Below are 17710 nucleotides of genomic sequence, written 5' to 3'. Positions count from 1 at the left end.
AATTGACCATTGTGTATGTGTGTGAATGAGAGTCTATGGATGTTTCCCAGTGATGGGTTGCAGCTGGAAGGGTATCCGCTGTGTAAAACAAATGCTGGATAAGTTGGCGGTTTATTCTGATGTGGCAGCCCAGATTAATAAAGGGACAAAGCCGAAAAGAAAATGAAAGAATCAACAGCGCTGACAAGAAATGTGGTGTCTACTCTAACTTGTGGAGTAGGAAACCACATCATCAAAACACCTACCCTTTCAGCTCCACCCAGTACACTAACTAAAAGTGAAACCAAAGTTCTATAAAAAACAGTTCATCTTATTCTAGAGGCCATCTGGCACCAGAAGACTTACAAGAAGGTAGGCTACATTACAATAATGCTATAAATTAAATATGGTGATGGAGGGGGGAAGAATAGTTTGACTTTAGTCTTTTTCTTGTCGGACGTTTATATTGAAACTACTTTTTTTCATGTAGAATTATTAAGGTTGGTTATCCACTAAGTGCTTTGGTTACTCTGAAGAGCATGGTGGACAACGGTTATGACACTGGAATTCAGAAACACCCTGGAAGGAGATCGTATATCATGTATCATGGCACTACAATGGCAAAGGCACTACAGATCCAACGTCAAGGATTCATGCGCTCTGCTGATGGCATGCTCGGTCCAGGAGTCTACGTGAGTCGGAGCAAAGAGAAAGCTTCGCGATACCCTATACAAGAAACCACCAAAAGACAGCTCACTGGAGAACACTGCTCTTTGGCCATTCTTAAACTCCGTGTTCGAGTGGGAAAAGTGAAGAGGATTGATTGTCAGGGTCATCCCTTACAGAAAACCTGGCATCAGCATGGTTATGACACCGCTTGGGTCCCTGCGAATTGTGGAATGGTGGACAGTGGATTAGAGGAGGATTGTGTTTATGATCCGAGTCGAATCAAGGTTTTGGAGATAATCCCAAATTAAACAAGAATTATTAAATTATAACTTTACGATTTCGCAATTGATTTGTTACAATCAGCTTACTTTAAGAGTCATTAAAAAGCTATTTGTACTCTTTGTCTTGATTGTTGGTTTTGCAATGTTTAGTGTGGTCTTAGAATTCATATGTTGATAATTGCACAGCTGTTTTTGGGTGTGCTGGCATGGGGACCCAGGTGGGTTGTCCACTACACAAGCCCATACACAGAAAGTGATTTATCACACTGTGGCGTCTTTAGAGGATGGTTCATCATTTGGCCACCATTTCCTAGATCAAAGGCACTTTGTCGAAACAAATTGTTCTTTATCAAACCTGAGAACTGACTTTCAGTCAATAGAGTCTTTTTCAGTCAATGGGAAAAGCTGCAGTTTAATCAACTTTTCTTATTCTGACATCAAACATTCGATGGACTATCTTCCTCAGGTGGTATACAGACTGTATCTGTGGCACTGTTTGGTTGCCAGATGCACTCATTTATATAGGCTGGGGGTGGTCATAATAAAATGGCTCATATGCAGTGTTCTTCTACTGTATATCAGAGATGCCCAAACTAGGGCCTGCGGGCCAAAGTTGGCCCTTTGTATCATTTGATTTGACCCGCCAGAGGGAAAATGATGGAGGTTTGGGGATGCCTTTAACCGAGATTTTCATTTCTATTTTGAATGGATGTTGAATGAGCTATAGAAACAAACAAGAATGAAATTGAATGTTTTAATTAAATGTTGTAAATGAAACAGATTTTTTTTTAAAATGTACATAGTCACTTAACGAATAGGGGACAAAGCAGAAGACATCAGCATGCAAATCAAGGTAAAGTTCGTTAAAATAATATACTTTTTTTTTATTTGAATGCATTAGTAAATATGGTTAAAGTAATATTTTCTTCTTATTTTAAATTATTATAAATTTAATTAGTATATAATATAATTAATTACCCATGGTAACTTTAATGTAATACAGTTTGCTATATTTACTTTTGGCCCACAGCTCTCAATTAAGCTTGGATTTTGACCCTTTTTTAAGAAAAAGTTTGGCCACCCCTGTTCCATATGAAAGTTCTATAAGGTAGCCTATAGAGCTGTATAACAACACCTGATATAGAAAAACAGATAGATAACAGTCTAAACAAATATACAATTCTAACACAATCTAAATGAGGTCTATTATCGAAAATGGTCAATCATATTTTTGTGTCATTCAATGCAGTCATGCCTACAGTAAAAGAAATATGTTTTGATGTCATGCTTGCTCTTAAAGAATTAAATATGAAAATTACACTTTTGATGTGGATGCCATTACAAATTTTATTGGCACTTAAACATCTCTACTTTTGCATAAATTACATTTCAGTTTTGTAAAAAAAATTTAATAACTACATATATGTTTAGTATTTTACTTCAGTTCAAATTTTACATAAATTTAAACTTAAAAATCTTGTTTTTCCTGCAGTATTGTATTGTATTGTATTTCAGCAAACTTTCCTTTCAAGTAACATATTTTCATGACTTCAGTTTCGGTTTAAGTGAACTATCATAACTGCCATGCAACTTGCAAGACAAAAGTGAAACTTTATTGAGGAGCTATTTATTTTTATCAGTGACTTGTCATGTGTAGTATTTCTGAACTGTGGCTTTGAAGCACATGAAGCTGAACAACTCTCAAAATTCCCCAAATACAGATGTCAACAGGTTTTATAGTCTCTTTGATTGATTATAGTAAGAACTGCTATCCAGCAAAAAGGAGCATCTGATTTTGCATAAAATACAGTGGTCAAAAAAAAATCTGTAAGCTTACACTACGCTTGATAAAAGAGTCTATTTTTATAATGATCAATCTATAGTACAGTATCAGTTAGGCCTTTGATATCATAACAGCGGTGAGTAACAATGTTTGAAGCACTATTAATAAACTAAACAGCACTAACAAGAAACGTACTGTATTTCCCTACTTGTACAGTAGGAAACCCCATCCCTCAAACCCCAAAATCTTTTCAGCTCCACCCAGTGTACATATGTAAGGTGTGTCATGTTCTCTTCCTTTATTTTGTGGTTTAGTCCTGCCTTCCTGTTTCCTGCTTTGTTTCCTGCCATGTGCTCATTTGTTCTTGTGTCATGTTTTCATTGATTGATTTAGTCATTTGTCTAGTTTCTCATTGATTGTGTCTTGTCATGTTTTGAGGTGGAATTTTTCTTTTTTTGCTACTTAAAAAAACACATTTAGCATTATTCTTGTAGTTTTATTAAGTAATTTATCTTTTTAAAAACACTAACATTAAATGTAATTAAATATATATTTATATTATATATATTGTATCTTTTACACTCCATAGTGTGGACCCATATACACACATTGTCAGTGTTAAATATGACACCATGGTGTTATTTGTACACTTGTGTTTGTGCTGTGTACATGGCCAGTGCTTAAACATTACTTGGGGCCTGTCAGTAGTTGCCTGGATGATTTTTGTCAAAAGGAAGATGTGGAACAAAATTTGATGGAGGTAGCCACTTCATAATTCTCTAAGCAGGAATAAAAACCTGTTTTATTTGTTCTTCGTCTGGCTTTAGGACTAGAACAACCAATGAAGGAAAAGACATATAACTAAATCAATTAATGAAATTATGACCAAATGACACTACTTGGGTCCCTGCGAGCTGTGGAATGGTGGACAGTGGATTAGAGGAGGACTGTGTTTATGATCCGAGCCGAATCAAAGTTGGATGCTGGAATTCATTCATTCATTTTCTTTTTGGCTTAGTTCCTTTATTAATCAGGGGTCGCCACAGCGGAAAATAAACTGCCAACTTTTCCAGCATACGTTTACACAGTAGATGCCCTCCAGCTGCAACCCATCTCGAGGAAACACCCTTACACTCATTCACACACATACACTACAGACAATTTAGCTTACCCAATTCACCTATAGGGCATGTCTTTGGACTTGTGGGGGAAACCGGAGCACCTAGAGGAAACCCACGCCAACAACGAGAAGAACATGCAAACTCCACACAGAATTGCCAACTGACCCAGCCGAGGCTCAAACCAGCGACCTTCTTGCTGTGAGGCAAGAGCGCTACCCACTACGCCACCATGCTGTGGGTATTAATAAATGTAACAAAATGTAAGGAATTATTATTATTATTAAGGTTTTAGAGATTATACCAAATCAAACAACAACTATTTTACAATTTTACAATCTCACATTCGGCTGATGTCTTCATTGTTGGTTCTGCAATCTTTAGTGTTTCTCTATAGAAAAATCACTCGACAACCTCATTGTGTACGCCCGATTAATATAAATTGATTTAAAAAGGTGTGAAGAGAACAACAGCAACAAAACAAATATGAAAATTAACTTTTTTTTTTGTACCTCAAAGCAACAATTGCTATTGATATTGTCCTGCTATTCTTTAAATTGAAGATGCAGAGGCACCTACTGTACACTGATGAGACTTTACATTATGACCACTTAAAAAATAGCCTCTAGGACTTCATTTAGCTTGCAAAACCTCCTTTAGTCTTGCAGTGAATAGGCATGGGATGATAATTGGTTTAAAGCTTTACAGTGATTTGGAAAAATCAAGGTTTTAAAAGCACTAACATTTCCTGTTTACCGTTCCTAAGGTATATGCAAGATTTCTTAATGTGGTTTTTAAATGTGCTGTAAAGAAATCTGTGTTTTTAAAACTAATGAAGACAGCAGAAGTCAACGGTTTATTTGCATTATTTAGCCTGACATGTTTACTGCTCCAAAATATTATAAATGTTTCCTAAAATAAAATGTATTTTGTTCAATCGGTGAAAAGTTTTGGTTTTTTACGCAGACATTTAAAAATAACTCATTTTAAAGCAGTAATCACAATACCGTGATATTTTTATCCAAAGTTAACATACTGTCAGAAACTTATACCAGCCCATTCCTAGCAGTGGAGCATTTAGAAGCCAAGACTTTAACAGAAATTACCCAGCAAGTTGCTTGAAACACTCTTGATTCAGTGTGCCATGGCAAGGAACACAACTGCCATGAATGAGTGCACTGTGGTTGCAAACAGTTTTTTACCACAGGAGTTTCCCTAAATGAAACAGCAAAAGTAAACATTACCATGTACACCTTAATAAAGGAATAAACACATTAAATGTGTTTGTTTGCTGAAATTCGTATTAAAATCAGTTTTATTCATATTGTGCAACGTATATTTATTATGTTTTTATGCACAGTATACATTTTTAAAGGGGAAAAACAATAAATCGTTGTATGAATGCTGTAATGTTTACATAATTTCCCATTAAAAAAATGTGTGAAGGTCATGTGACCATCAGGAAGAACGCAGAATCTCATTTGTTAAAGGACATGTTCTCTGTTCTCGTGGTCTCCCGAGTTTGTTCTTCCAAGGACACTTGGCAAGACCGGTCTCCACAAGAACGCAAGTCCATTCTCTGCGTTCTTGGAATTGAGAAACAGCCAGAGTTCAGGTACCTGACAGCTGTCAGGCATTATGCTGAAAGTGTCCCACGAAGGCACTGTCTAGAGAATACCAACTAGAGCTGTGGTGAAAAATCAGCGGAGAAAACAATTCTGAGATTTTCAAAACGCATCGCTATTGAATCAATTCTAAGCTTAGTTTTAACAGCAGATGGCGCTCTACAGTAGTTTTCACCCATACTCTAAAATGCTCATGAGAAACAGTGCTTGTGCTTTTGGCTGAGTAGCCTATTATAAACTGACTGTTATGTCACAAGATTATTGTAAACACATCTCACTATGAATACGAAGTGACAAACTATTTCTAACTTCATTAAAGCTAAGCTTAACGTAGCTTACTCTTGTAATTTGCGCAAACCTTTCTTTATTAATAACCAATATAGGTTCAGGTGGTATTTGATACAAGCAGAGTAGAGCGGTTTGGAAAGCATACAGTGTGAATACAGTGTGAAAAACTAAGCTCAGGACACACAGCATAACAAACAAAATATTTCTTAAAGTTGAATGTTGGCAATCAGTTCATGTTATGCGTTTGGTTGTATGTATATGTGTTTAATAAGCTTAATGATAATAATAATAATAATAATAATAATAATAATAATAATAAACTTAGCTCAGAATTGATTCAAGAGAAAATAGTGATTTATTTTTAAAACCGACAATTTCTCACCACAGTTGTAATATCAATGGTGGCAATCTATGCATCATCCAGGTGCTATAGTCATAGGCCCAATTCCAATTTTATTTTTGTACCCCTTCCCCTTGGCCCACCTTTGAGCTCTTCTTATTGGCCCACTGCTCTAGAACTGAATGCAAATGGATTGGTTAAAATCAGCTGTCAATGCCTTCTGCCTTCAGATGACTGGGAGAGCGACAACCGCTAAAATGTAAAGCACTGAAGATGAGAATGACAGATTTTGTTTTAGAAACCACCTAAAGTTACAAATAATGGCACATCTGATCATGTGGTGAATGTTAATCCACCATTTACACTTTTCGAAGAGTTGATAAAAGACTTCCACTGGCTTCAAGTCCGCTATAAAAGTAACTAAAGCATTCACTGTAAAGTCTGTGGGACGGAATTTTCAGGTAACTGTTTGCCACATCTACACATTTTAAGCACGATTTTCTGTTTAATCTTTCATTTAATTACCAAATGCTGTCAGCCGTGCAAGTGGCAGCTATTTGTAAAATTTATCACCACGTACACCATCGCAAAAGGACTTGCGCTGACTAAGATTAAACTAATATTGCAGCTCATGAAAAGGTATTGCTATTAAAATGACGTATGCAAATATTTTCATCACATAAGCATATATATATATTTTTACTTGTTAGTTTTGATTAGCGTTGATTTCAAATGCAATAAATCTGTTTATATAAATCTTGTAGTAACGGTGCTCATAATTGGTGGGTGCGACTAAATTTTGGCTGGTGCGCCTACATTTTTAAAGTTAGGAACACCAGTGCTACCAAGCAAAAAGGTTCATTTCGAGCCCTGTTATGTTATCATAATGATATAATGTGGCAATAAGATCGTAACTGTACTGTACATGTACACCGTGGCCATATTCATCTATGTAAACACACCAAAAACAACACTAACATTATAGCAGACACTGTAAAAAGGTCATTCCCAGCCACTAGCCTTTTCTGACAGGGTATTCGAGTGTCATCGAGTGTTAGAATGTTGAGGGACTGCTATACAGGAGTTATTATTAGGAATTATAGATAGTGAAATTTTGTGGTGTTTTTTTATTTTAGTGTTTTTTTTAAAGCATGACGGTAAAACACTAATGCAGTTATGGATGTATAAAAACATGTGCTTGTTTGTTGTAAAAATTCGTAATAATGACAAAAAATACTAATTTGTGGATCTTCCTACTCCTGGGTGCAGCTATACTGCCGTTGCGGATGGTGTATTCTGGGAAATTTTCTTAACCCTTGGTTTTGAGTGTGGTCCTGAAAAATCTCAGTTCGAAGTGCTATCTACCCCTTTCCCTTAGCCCCGGGATGTCAAACTCAATTCCTGGAGGGCTGCAGCCCTGCACAGTTTAGTTCCAACCCTGCTCCAACACACTTACCTGTAGGTCTCAAACAAGCTTAAAGGACTCAATTAGTTTGATCAGGTGTGTTTAATTAGGGTTGAAACTAAACTGTGCTAAACTGTGCAGCCCTCCAGGAATTGAGTTTGACATCCCTGCCTTAGCCCTACGCCTTCAAGCTAAAGAGAATTGGGACAAGGGGAAGGGCTAAGGGGTAGAATTGGGATTGGGCCATAGTCTGCCCTTAGAATTCAGATGTTGGTATATGCATATCTGTGTTTGGCCGTTGACGTGATGGATCAGAAATCTTGATTCATCCAAGCAAGCCACTGTCCTCTAATCATCCATGGTCCAATCTCAGTGAGCTCAGGCTCATTTCATCGTGTTTTGGCATTGGTGTGCAGTTAGTATGGAGACCCAGGTGGGTTGTCAGCTACACAGGCTCATACACAGAAGGTGATTTATCACGCTGTGGCTTCTTCACCCCCTCTGGCATCAATGAGGGGTGCACAACCAAGGCTATACGAAGGTTCATCATTTGGCCACCATTTCCAAGATCAAAGGCACTTTGCCAAAACAAATCATACTTTATCAAACCTGTGTGAACTGACTTTCAGTCAATAGAGCTGCTGTTTTATCAAGTTTTCTTTCTACAGACTGAAAGTGGTGGTCCTCGTAAGAAATATATTCTGGATGTGTGGCATTGTTTGGTTGCCAGGTGCACTTATTTACATTATCTTCCTGAAGGGAGAGGTTCAAACTAATTTTGAATAAGATTGATCATCTAAAATAGTCAATGATGACTACCTACAGTAGTAAAAATTCTCATATCTCTTAATAATACGATCTATTATAGTATTATAGCATGCAACTAATCAGTTCACCCAAGAAAAAAGGCATTTCTTCAAAATCCCTGAATGACGTTTCAAACATTTATGACAGGGGTGTCCAAACTCGGTCCTGGATGGCCGGTTTCCTCCATAGTTTAGCACCAACTTCCTTCAACACACACACACCTACCTGGAGGTTTCTAGTATACCTAGAAAGAGCTTGATTAGCTGGTTCAGGTGTGTTTAATTGGGGTTGGAACTAAAATATGCAGGACACCGGCCCTGCAGGACCGAGTATGGGCAGCCTGATTTATGACGACCATAGGGTGGCAACAGCATCTTTGAATGTTTATTCCAACTGTGTCCACGAGATGGCAGCAGCAACTTGTGTCAAAAAAGAAAAAAATGCATCTCTCAATAAAGAAACCGTGCTGCACAGAGATGGCAATAGTACACACATCCTTTACTCAAGAATAAAGCATTTAAAAATGACTCTGGTAAAAGTTGAAGCACTGGCTACACTTTTATACTCAAGTAATAGTAAGAAAGTTAAGCTTCAAACATTTAAGTAAAAAGAATTCATTACTATTTCCTGTTTAAGTGTGACTCTGGTTACTATAGACCTCACATCATATTGATACATTTATACAAACTAACTTGCGTTTCTAATTTTGATGTAAAAATTCTGTTGCTAATTTTCAGCAGGAAGGTAGTCAAGCAACATTGTTCTGCAATATTGGCCAAGAGCACAGCTCAAAAAGTCGCCCAGTCTTGACAATCTCAGCAAGTTTTTCTGCTTTTAGATCAAGAACAACAGATGCCATCCATGCTCATACACTCTACAAGAACTTTTCTCTAGGCCTATATCTTTATAATTTATAACACTTATAATTTAATGAGAATTAGTTGGAATGTAGATGCAATGTAACTTAAATTCAACAAATGGACTATCAAAATAAAGTGTGACCGTTTGTTTTTCTTTCTCAAAGAGTATTCATTCATTCATTCATTCATTTTCCTTCCGCTTAGTCCCTTTATTTTTCAGGGGTCGCCACAGCAGAATGAACCACCAACTTATCCAGCATGTGTTTTACACAGCGGATGCCCTTTCAGCTGCAACCCAGTACTGGGAAACATCCATACTCACTCATTCACACACATACACCATGGCCAATTTAGCTTTTTCAATTCACCTACAGAGCATGTCTTTGGACTGCGGGGGAAACCGGAGTACCCGGAGGAAATCTGGTGAGAACATGCAAACTCCACACAGAAATGCCAACAGACCCAGAAAAGACTCGAACCAGCAACCTTCTTGCTGTGAGGAGACAGTGCTAACCACTGAGCCACCGTGGTGCCCGTAATCTCATTAATTGAAGTTAAATATTAAAAAAAAATAATATATATATATATATATATATATATATATATATATATATATATATATATATATATATATATATATATATATATATATATATATATATATATATATATATATATATATATATATATTAATTTGTTTCAGTTCATATACAAAATACATAAGCATGACAATTATCCATATATTATTGCATATATATTTTTTAAATATCTATATTTTGTCAAAATATGCAGTATGTAAGATAAATGTAGGTGCAGGTCATATAAAATGCTGGAGATGAAATTAGCCATAGTAAAACAAAATGATTTTCTTGCTGTGGGACTCGTATACATCATTTCACACTGCTCAGTCTATTGTTAGGATGACAAAGAGTTTCAACTAAAAATATTTAGACTGTTTTCCACAGTGGTGCAACAGGTCACATTACTTACAAAATGACTGAGATTACCAATAGCCAATTACCAATAAATAAATAATCAACTTAAATCACTGCAATTCTAAACATCCTGCTTCATCAGCAAGTATGAGATTACAGTATAAAAACAGAACAGCAAACCTTGCCTTGCCAGATTTTTTTCATCAGATTAAATTTGCTGCCTCTTCTCAGACTGGCTTTAGTTTGCAGAACTCAGTTTTTATTACAGTTACTTAGTGTTAATTGGATTTTACTTCAGAGTTCAGAGTTAACTTTATTCTTACTCTCATAGCTTGATAATATTCCGAATGAACCACGGAAGGCATATGGTCTGTTTTGAGGATGTTTTTAGTACCTTTCTGGACTTGCTGTCTATGGAGGATGATGGAGCTCTCAAATTTCATCTAAAATATCATAATTTGTGTTCTTAAGACATCAAATGAAGGCCTCAGTGGGTTAAGATGACATGTGGGTGGGTTATTTATTCCATAATTTTTGGATAAACTAACCGCTGAACCAAATTTCAACCAAATGTGCCTTTGGATTGCAGAATGGTGAATTATTCTTTTGGGTTCTGATGTAATTCCTAGACTGCTCTGACTCAAGGGTTGTTTAGCAATGGTAGACACCAAGGTAACACAAGTTTAGAAAAAAGTAGAAAGCAACACAGAACGTATTCTCTGTTAGTTTTAAGATGTGACATGAATGGCCCCCAACTGTTTTAACTTTTGTCAAATATAGACCATTTTGAGGGATGTAAACAATAACAATGGTCTATTTTTCATTTCCATAGCTTCAGAGAATCAAAAAAGGTCTCCATGTTGATAAATATTGCTATGATAGCAGTTTTAACATTGAGTTATGATTAAATTCCCTCTTTTTACAGTTATATAAAAGTTTGACAACAAGCAGGAAATTTTCAAGGACCAATGACATCGCCACAATGAAATGGTCTTTAGAGATTAAAACATTCTCATAGCCTACGGCCTTGTTGGTTGTTCATAATACTTGCATACAGTACATACAGTACTGTATGAGTGATTGCTCATACCAACAGGTGAGCATGTCTTTGAATTCCCCAACACGTTCCCCACCCCCTTTTTGGCTCCACCTGTCATTGAACTAAAAGTGAAATCAAAACTTTGAGAAGATCTCCATTTCAAGAGACTACACCTGGTACTTCAAGCAGGTAAGTCAATTTTAAAAGAGCTATTAACTTGATCTCAATTAAGTTTAGTTTGAACTCTATATCTTAAAATGATGTACATTTAAACTATTTAAAAGTAACTTTTCAAAACTTTCACATTGCTAACTGTGTGCTTTGTTTATATAACCACCAATACCTAAAGCTTTTAAAGAGCTTCAATCACTGTGAATGCCATGGGAAATAAAGGCAGCAAAAACGAAGATAATAATCAATCCGGACAGAAAACATATATTATGTATCATGGCACTACGATGGCCAATGCAGTCCTGATCCAGTTTCGGGGATTCCAACCCTCTTCTAATGGCATGCTTGGTCCAGGAGTCTACGTGAGTCGGAGTAGACAGAAAGCGGCCCGTTACCCTTTATGTAACAGAGGACAACCGTTGGCCATTCTTAAACTCAGTGTTCGAGTGGGAAAGGTCAAGAAGATTGATCGGCAGGGTCATCCTTTACAGAAATCCTGGCATCAGCATGGTTATGACACCGCTTGGGTCCCTCCGAACTGCGGAATGGTACCCAGTGGATTAGAGGAGGACTGTGTTTATGATCCGAGTCGAATCAAAGTTCTGGAGATTATCCCAAACTGAAAAAAACTATTTAGAAGATTTGCCAATCATTCATTTATTTTCCTTCAGCTGAGTCCCTTATTTATCAGGGGTCGCCACAATGGAATGAACCGCTAACTATTCCAGCATATGTTGCAACGCACTACTGGTATTCACAAACACTACGGCCAATTTAGTTGATCCAATTCACCTATAGTGCATGTCCTTGGACTGTGGGGGAAACTGGAGCACCCGGAGGAAACCCATGCAAACACGGGGAGAACATGCAAACTCCACACATAAATGCCAACTGGCCCAGCCAGGACTCAAACCAGCGACCTTCTTACTAAGTTGTTTTAATTTTTCATTCAAGTTTTACGGTTTATGCTTTGTATGACTTTGTCAATAGTAAAATGACTGAAGGAAAGTATGAATGAATTCATTTATGAAAAAATCTAAATCAACCAAACGCATATTTATTGATTTGTTGCTCTTATGGAATTTAGGCCTACATAACTTAAAATGGTAGCAGTTTTTGACCCCAGTGAGCTACAAACTCAATTTAGGTATGATTAGAAAGAAGACACTCTGGGCTTTACTATACGTCATCCAGAGTGCATAATGGTCAAATATTCAGCATAACAGTTGTAAACGTTGAATCCACTATATTTACATCTAAAACAAATTTGGTATTGTAAATATACTGTGAACTTTGCAAGCAATATAACAGATACTGTTTTAGTTTATGAAATACATACTTCTACCTCACTTTTTAGTTTATATCTTTTCATGAAAGTATAGTATAAACTTAATATCTATCGTTTAATTGTAACGTATATAGTGTTTTATATTTATAAGTCAAAATTATTAGCACTCATTTGAATTGTTTTTTGTTTACAAATATTTCCCATATGATGTTTTTCAAAGCAAGGAATTTTTCAAATTATTTCCTATCAAATTTTTTTCTTCTGGAGAAAGTCTTATTTGTTTTATTTCAGCTAGAATAAAAGCATTTTTAATTTTTTTAAAAACATTTTAAGGTCAATATTAATACTGTCATCATGGCAAAGATAAAAGAAATCAGTTATTAAAACTATTATGTTTAGAAATGAAAATCTTCGCCCCGTTAAACAAAAATTGGGGGGAAAGCATACAATACAAGGGGGCTAATAATTCAGAGGGGATAATAATTCTGACTTTAACTGTTTTGCATATTGTTTTAGGAAAAATATTAGTAGTATGTTTTGCACTGTTACCATTAGTATACTGCTAGGGTACACTACTATGCTGTCATTTCGTTTTTTTTATACTGTACATAAAATTTACAACTGGTTTTGTCAATATTTATGTTATGATTTCATTTATCAACCTCAGAAGAACTGATGGAAAAACCATTAAAAAATAATAATGTGAAAAAAAATTGTAAAATGAATCAGATTTGTATCTTTTTAGTGAGAACGAAATGTTACACTGTGTACAAAAACAAGAGTAAAATCAGGTTCAGTACTATTTACTTCAAGTGGTTCCATCTCATCTAAATGTTTGCAAAAGCGGAACATTACAAATAAGTACAACATGTGCTGGAGTACAAACTCACAGAAGCTGAAATTAATTCAATTTTAAAATATTAAACAGATTTTTTCTTTTAATTGTAGGAAAAGGTTTTAGTTGTTTAAAACAGCATGTACAGCCATGAGCTATATATAGTCTAGACATTTATAGTTAACGGTAATGCATATTTGTTGCAAACAATGCAGTTTAATGACACAGTGCTGCTTGTCTGACAAGGAAATACTTCTGTAATTAACTTTACCGGTACTCTTTTTTTCTTTTGAACTCCTCTTCCTCGAAGTAGTGTGTGAGTAATATGAGAGTCACCACACAACTCAAAAGGTGAAACCAAAAGAACACAGATTATAACTGATCAATGCATTTTATGAATTCTGGTATATTTATTTGTTAAAAAATCATATTATCTAATGGAACTACTGGAACTACTACCTTGTGCCAAATGAGAAGCTAAAAAAATCTGGCCTTTGTCTGGTTTATAATATCAAAGGGTTAGTTCACACCAAGATTACATTTTTATCATCATTTACTCACCCTTATGTCCTTCCAAGCCCATAACATTTAACTTTATCGTTACAAACGAAGTGTGTGTGTGTGTGTGTGTGTGTGTGTGTGTGTGTGTGTGTGTGTGTGTGTGTGTGTGTGTGTATGTATGTATGTATGTATGTATGTATGTATGTATATATATATATATATATATATGTATATATATATATATATATATATATATATATATATATATATATATATATATATATATATATATATATATATATATATATATATATATATATATATATATATATATTGTATTTATATATATATTAGTTGACGTCAGAATTTTTAGCACCCCTTTCATTTTTTTTTTCTTTTTTAAATATTTCCCAAATTATGTTTAACAGAGCAGGGAAATTTACACCGTATGTCTGATAATATTTTTTTCTTCCAGAGAAAGTCTTATTTGTTTTATTTCAGCTAGAATAAAAGCAGTTTTTCATTTTTTTAAAAACCACTCTAAGGTCAATATTATTAGGCTCTTTGAACTATTTATTTTTTCGATAGTCTAGAGAACAAACCACTGTTAATAACTTGCCTAATCACCCTAACCTGCCTAGTTAACCTAATTAACCTAGTTAAGCCTTTAAATGTCACTTTAAACTGTATAGAAGTGTCTTGAAAAATATGTAGTAAAATATTATATACTGTCATCATGACAAAGATAAAATAAATCAGTCATTAGAGAAAATTATTATGTTTACAAATGTGTTGAAAAAAATCTTCTCTCTGTTAAACAGAAACTGGAAACAAAAATAAACAGGGGGCTAATAATTTTTATTTCAACTGTGTGTGTGTATATATATATATATATATATATATATATATATATATATATATATATATATATATATATATATATATATATATATATATTGAAATTTGAAATGTCTCTTATAATGTAATGTAACAAAAAATAAAGTAGTTTAATTTAATTTATTCTTCCGAGAAAGGTTTTCTTTTTGTATGGCTGACAGATTTATTTAGCCTATTTTTTGTTGTTCACAAATAATCACTGATCAGAGAACATAAATAATCTCAAATGTTCCTGTGTCTCTTTTTAAAACCTAAATTAAACAGCACAGTTCATATGGGTTTATTTTTTCATCTCTTTATAAACGTTTTGAAGTGTTGACATTACACTTGACAACCTGTCACGTTTGATCCAAAAAAATCACGAAACACGAACAACACGAAACACTCCAACTCTCTAGAAATGAAAAATCTGTCATCATTTACTCACCAATAAATAATGTGTGAATTGACAACAACTATTTGACTGCAAATCAGAAAATTATTTCTCGGACTGTTCCTATAGTGTCCACAAGATGGCAGCAGCGTACATATAGGAAACAAGAATCCTATTCCTAGATTTTCCTCTGATTTTTTTATATCGACATAATTGTTATCAAGTCTTTCAACATAACTATTAATTAAACTTTAAATTTTCCAATGAATTCATTGTAAATTCCTCTGCCAAGTGCCCCGTTTCTCTTTCCGGGAGCCCTTTACTAACGTTAGATAGATTTTCTGTCTGTTTGGGAGATCGAACGCTAATTAAGATCGTTAATGAAGATTCCATTTACCAAAACACAATATGCCAGTTCAGCTTTAACAGACAACACTGAAGCCAGAAGAAGAGAAAATAAGGTAGCCCAATGGTTGTTACCTGCTACAAACAAATTCATTTTATCTTACTAAATGGAGAATACTGTAGGCCTAAGTAAAATGTTTTTGAATGCTTGTGATTCGGCACGACCGATCCTGCATTTATCACTGCCATGCAAATATCAAGGCCTACTTAACAGTTGAAAGTGTGATGTTTATGTAATATACTAATTATAATAAGTGAATACTTTGTAACTTACATTTCATGACATGTTTGGCCCGTCAACAATCAAAGCGTAGCCTCTCCCGGAGGAAGATGTGTTCAAATCCAGAATGAACCGTTGGTTTAGGAATCGGTTGAAAGATTCAATCACTCACTCATATTGCTAATCAACAGGCCAGTAGACAGGGGCGGTTCGCGTACTTGAATTTTAACCGGGCCGTAGCCAATGCAAACAGGGGTGGTTCTCTTTTCTCAAAAATTGGACCTTTTGCAGTTATATGCCTAATTTTCTATTTAATTATGAGATTTAAATACTGCATTTCAGTGACATTTTAAGCTGGATTAGCTTGTATGAAATCACACTTTTTGATGTACCAAAAATATTTCCAAAAAATTTAGAATAAAGAAATCTGAAAAAATACTTATTTTTTTAAATGCAAATTTATCACATCATTTATTATTAGAAAAAAAATAGAATCTGTTAAAGTCGGTGACCTATTGTTATTTATTATGCAAATAAACTGGCCCAAAGAAAATTCAACTTTCCTTAGAATTTGGCCATTTGAATCATAAAAAAATTATAATAGTAATGTAGAGCTTCACGATTTTTTTAGCATCTCTTGTAAAAAAAAAAAAAGTACATTCAAAACTCATGGATAACAACAATAGCCAATTTAGTGTTCAAATTAATTTTAATATGGGTCGCTTTTGATGCTTCACACCTTTTTTTGTTTTGAGTATAAGGTCCAAGATTTAGAATAAAAGTTACTTGTAAAATGTTTTCTCTATCTAAAAACAATACAGTGGCGAAAGAAGATTCACTTATGTCAGATTTTATGTGTTCTTGCACAGCTGGATGTTGAACTCATGAAAAATAATAGTTTGCATTGAACAAAACTGATTAGCTGAAAGTCACAACAGCCAACGATTTGGCTTGGTCTTAAAGCCTTTTTCGATGGGTTATTTTCACTGTTTTTGATGAAATAGGACAAATGAGCTCATGTATGGGACAAATCCTGGACCTTTGTCAATGAAAGGTGGGTCTTGGGCCTATGAGTGCAATAAAAGTTGTGCAATAAAACATACAATCTGACTTAAGGGACGCCATCTTTCACAACTGACCTAGTATTGTTGTTAAATAGAGAAAATATTTTACAAGTAATTTTAATTCTAAATCTTCGAACTTATTTTTGAAACAAAAAAATGACAAATAAAATGGTGTGAAGCACCAAAAGCGTCCCATATTAAAATAAGTTTGAATACTAATTTGGCTATTGAAGTTATCCATGAAGTTTCAAACTTTTTTTGACAAGAGCTGCTAGAAAAATCGTGAATCTCATTATTATTATCATTATTATGTGTTTTTTTTATAATTCAAAGGGCCAAATCCTGACTAAGGAAAGTTGAATGTGTTTGTTATTTTCCTATCAATTGACAATAGACTACAGTTTTTAAATTAAAACTTTAACAGATACCTATTCTTCAAATTTGATATGATGTAATACATTTTTATTTAAAGTTCTTATTTTAAATATTTAGGAAATATTTTTGGTACATCAGAAGGTGTGCTTACGATGACCATAACCAGCTAATCCAGCAAAAAAAATGTGCTTAAAACGTCACTAAAATACAGTATTTAAATCTCACAATTAAATAAAAAATGAGGCGAATAACTGCAAAAAGGTCCACTTTTTAAGAAAAAAGAACCACCCCTTTCACCAGGCTGGCTACGGGCCATTTTAAGCACTGTTTTTTACGATTTAGTTGACTAATAAATTCAGTGATTCACCGTAAAGACTTGTGTTGTTCAGAAATAAATCGGTGTTGATCAACGATTTGGTTGAAGGCTTTAAGAATAAAAATATTTTTAAAAT

General features: G+C 34.5%; 1 protein-coding gene across 1 annotated transcript; it reads left to right on the top strand.

Moving 5' to 3' along the window:
* The first annotated feature begins 298 nt into the window (after positions 1-298).
* On the top strand, positions 299-12564 carry gig2q (grass carp reovirus (GCRV)-induced gene 2q). Its single transcript, XM_056469313.1, has 4 exons — positions 299-351; positions 470-952; positions 11280-11318; positions 11488-12564. The coding sequence occupies exons 2-4, from the start codon at positions 519-521 to the stop codon at positions 11921-11923; spliced, it is 909 nt and encodes a 302-aa protein (XP_056325288.1). The 5' UTR covers positions 299-351; positions 470-518; the 3' UTR covers positions 11924-12564.
* The last annotated feature ends 5146 nt before the right edge of the window (positions 12565-17710 follow it).

This window comes from Danio aesculapii, chromosome 2, assembly GCF_903798145.1.
Source record: "Danio aesculapii chromosome 2, fDanAes4.1, whole genome shotgun sequence".
Classification (NCBI taxonomy): domain Eukaryota; kingdom Metazoa; phylum Chordata; class Actinopteri; order Cypriniformes; family Danionidae; genus Danio; species Danio aesculapii.
The sequence above is the reverse complement of the archived record's forward strand: the minus strand, read 5'-3'. Positions and strand labels throughout refer to the sequence as shown.

What these genes read in the sequence shown, in the direction of transcription:
- gig2q (XM_056469313.1), top strand. Translation starts at nt 519, where the DNA reads ATGGTGGACAACGGTTATGACACTGGAATTCAGAAACACCCTGGAAGG. An exon ending in GTTTTGGAGATAATCCCAAA is followed by an intron (nt 953 to 11,279) that starts TTAAACAAGAAT and finishes AACTTTGAGAAG; the next exon opens with ATCTCCATTTCAAGAGACTA. An exon ending in ACACCTGGTACTTCAAGCAG is followed by an intron (nt 11,319 to 11,487) that starts GTAAGTCAATTT and finishes AAGCTTTTAAAG; the next exon opens with AGCTTCAATCACTGTGAATG.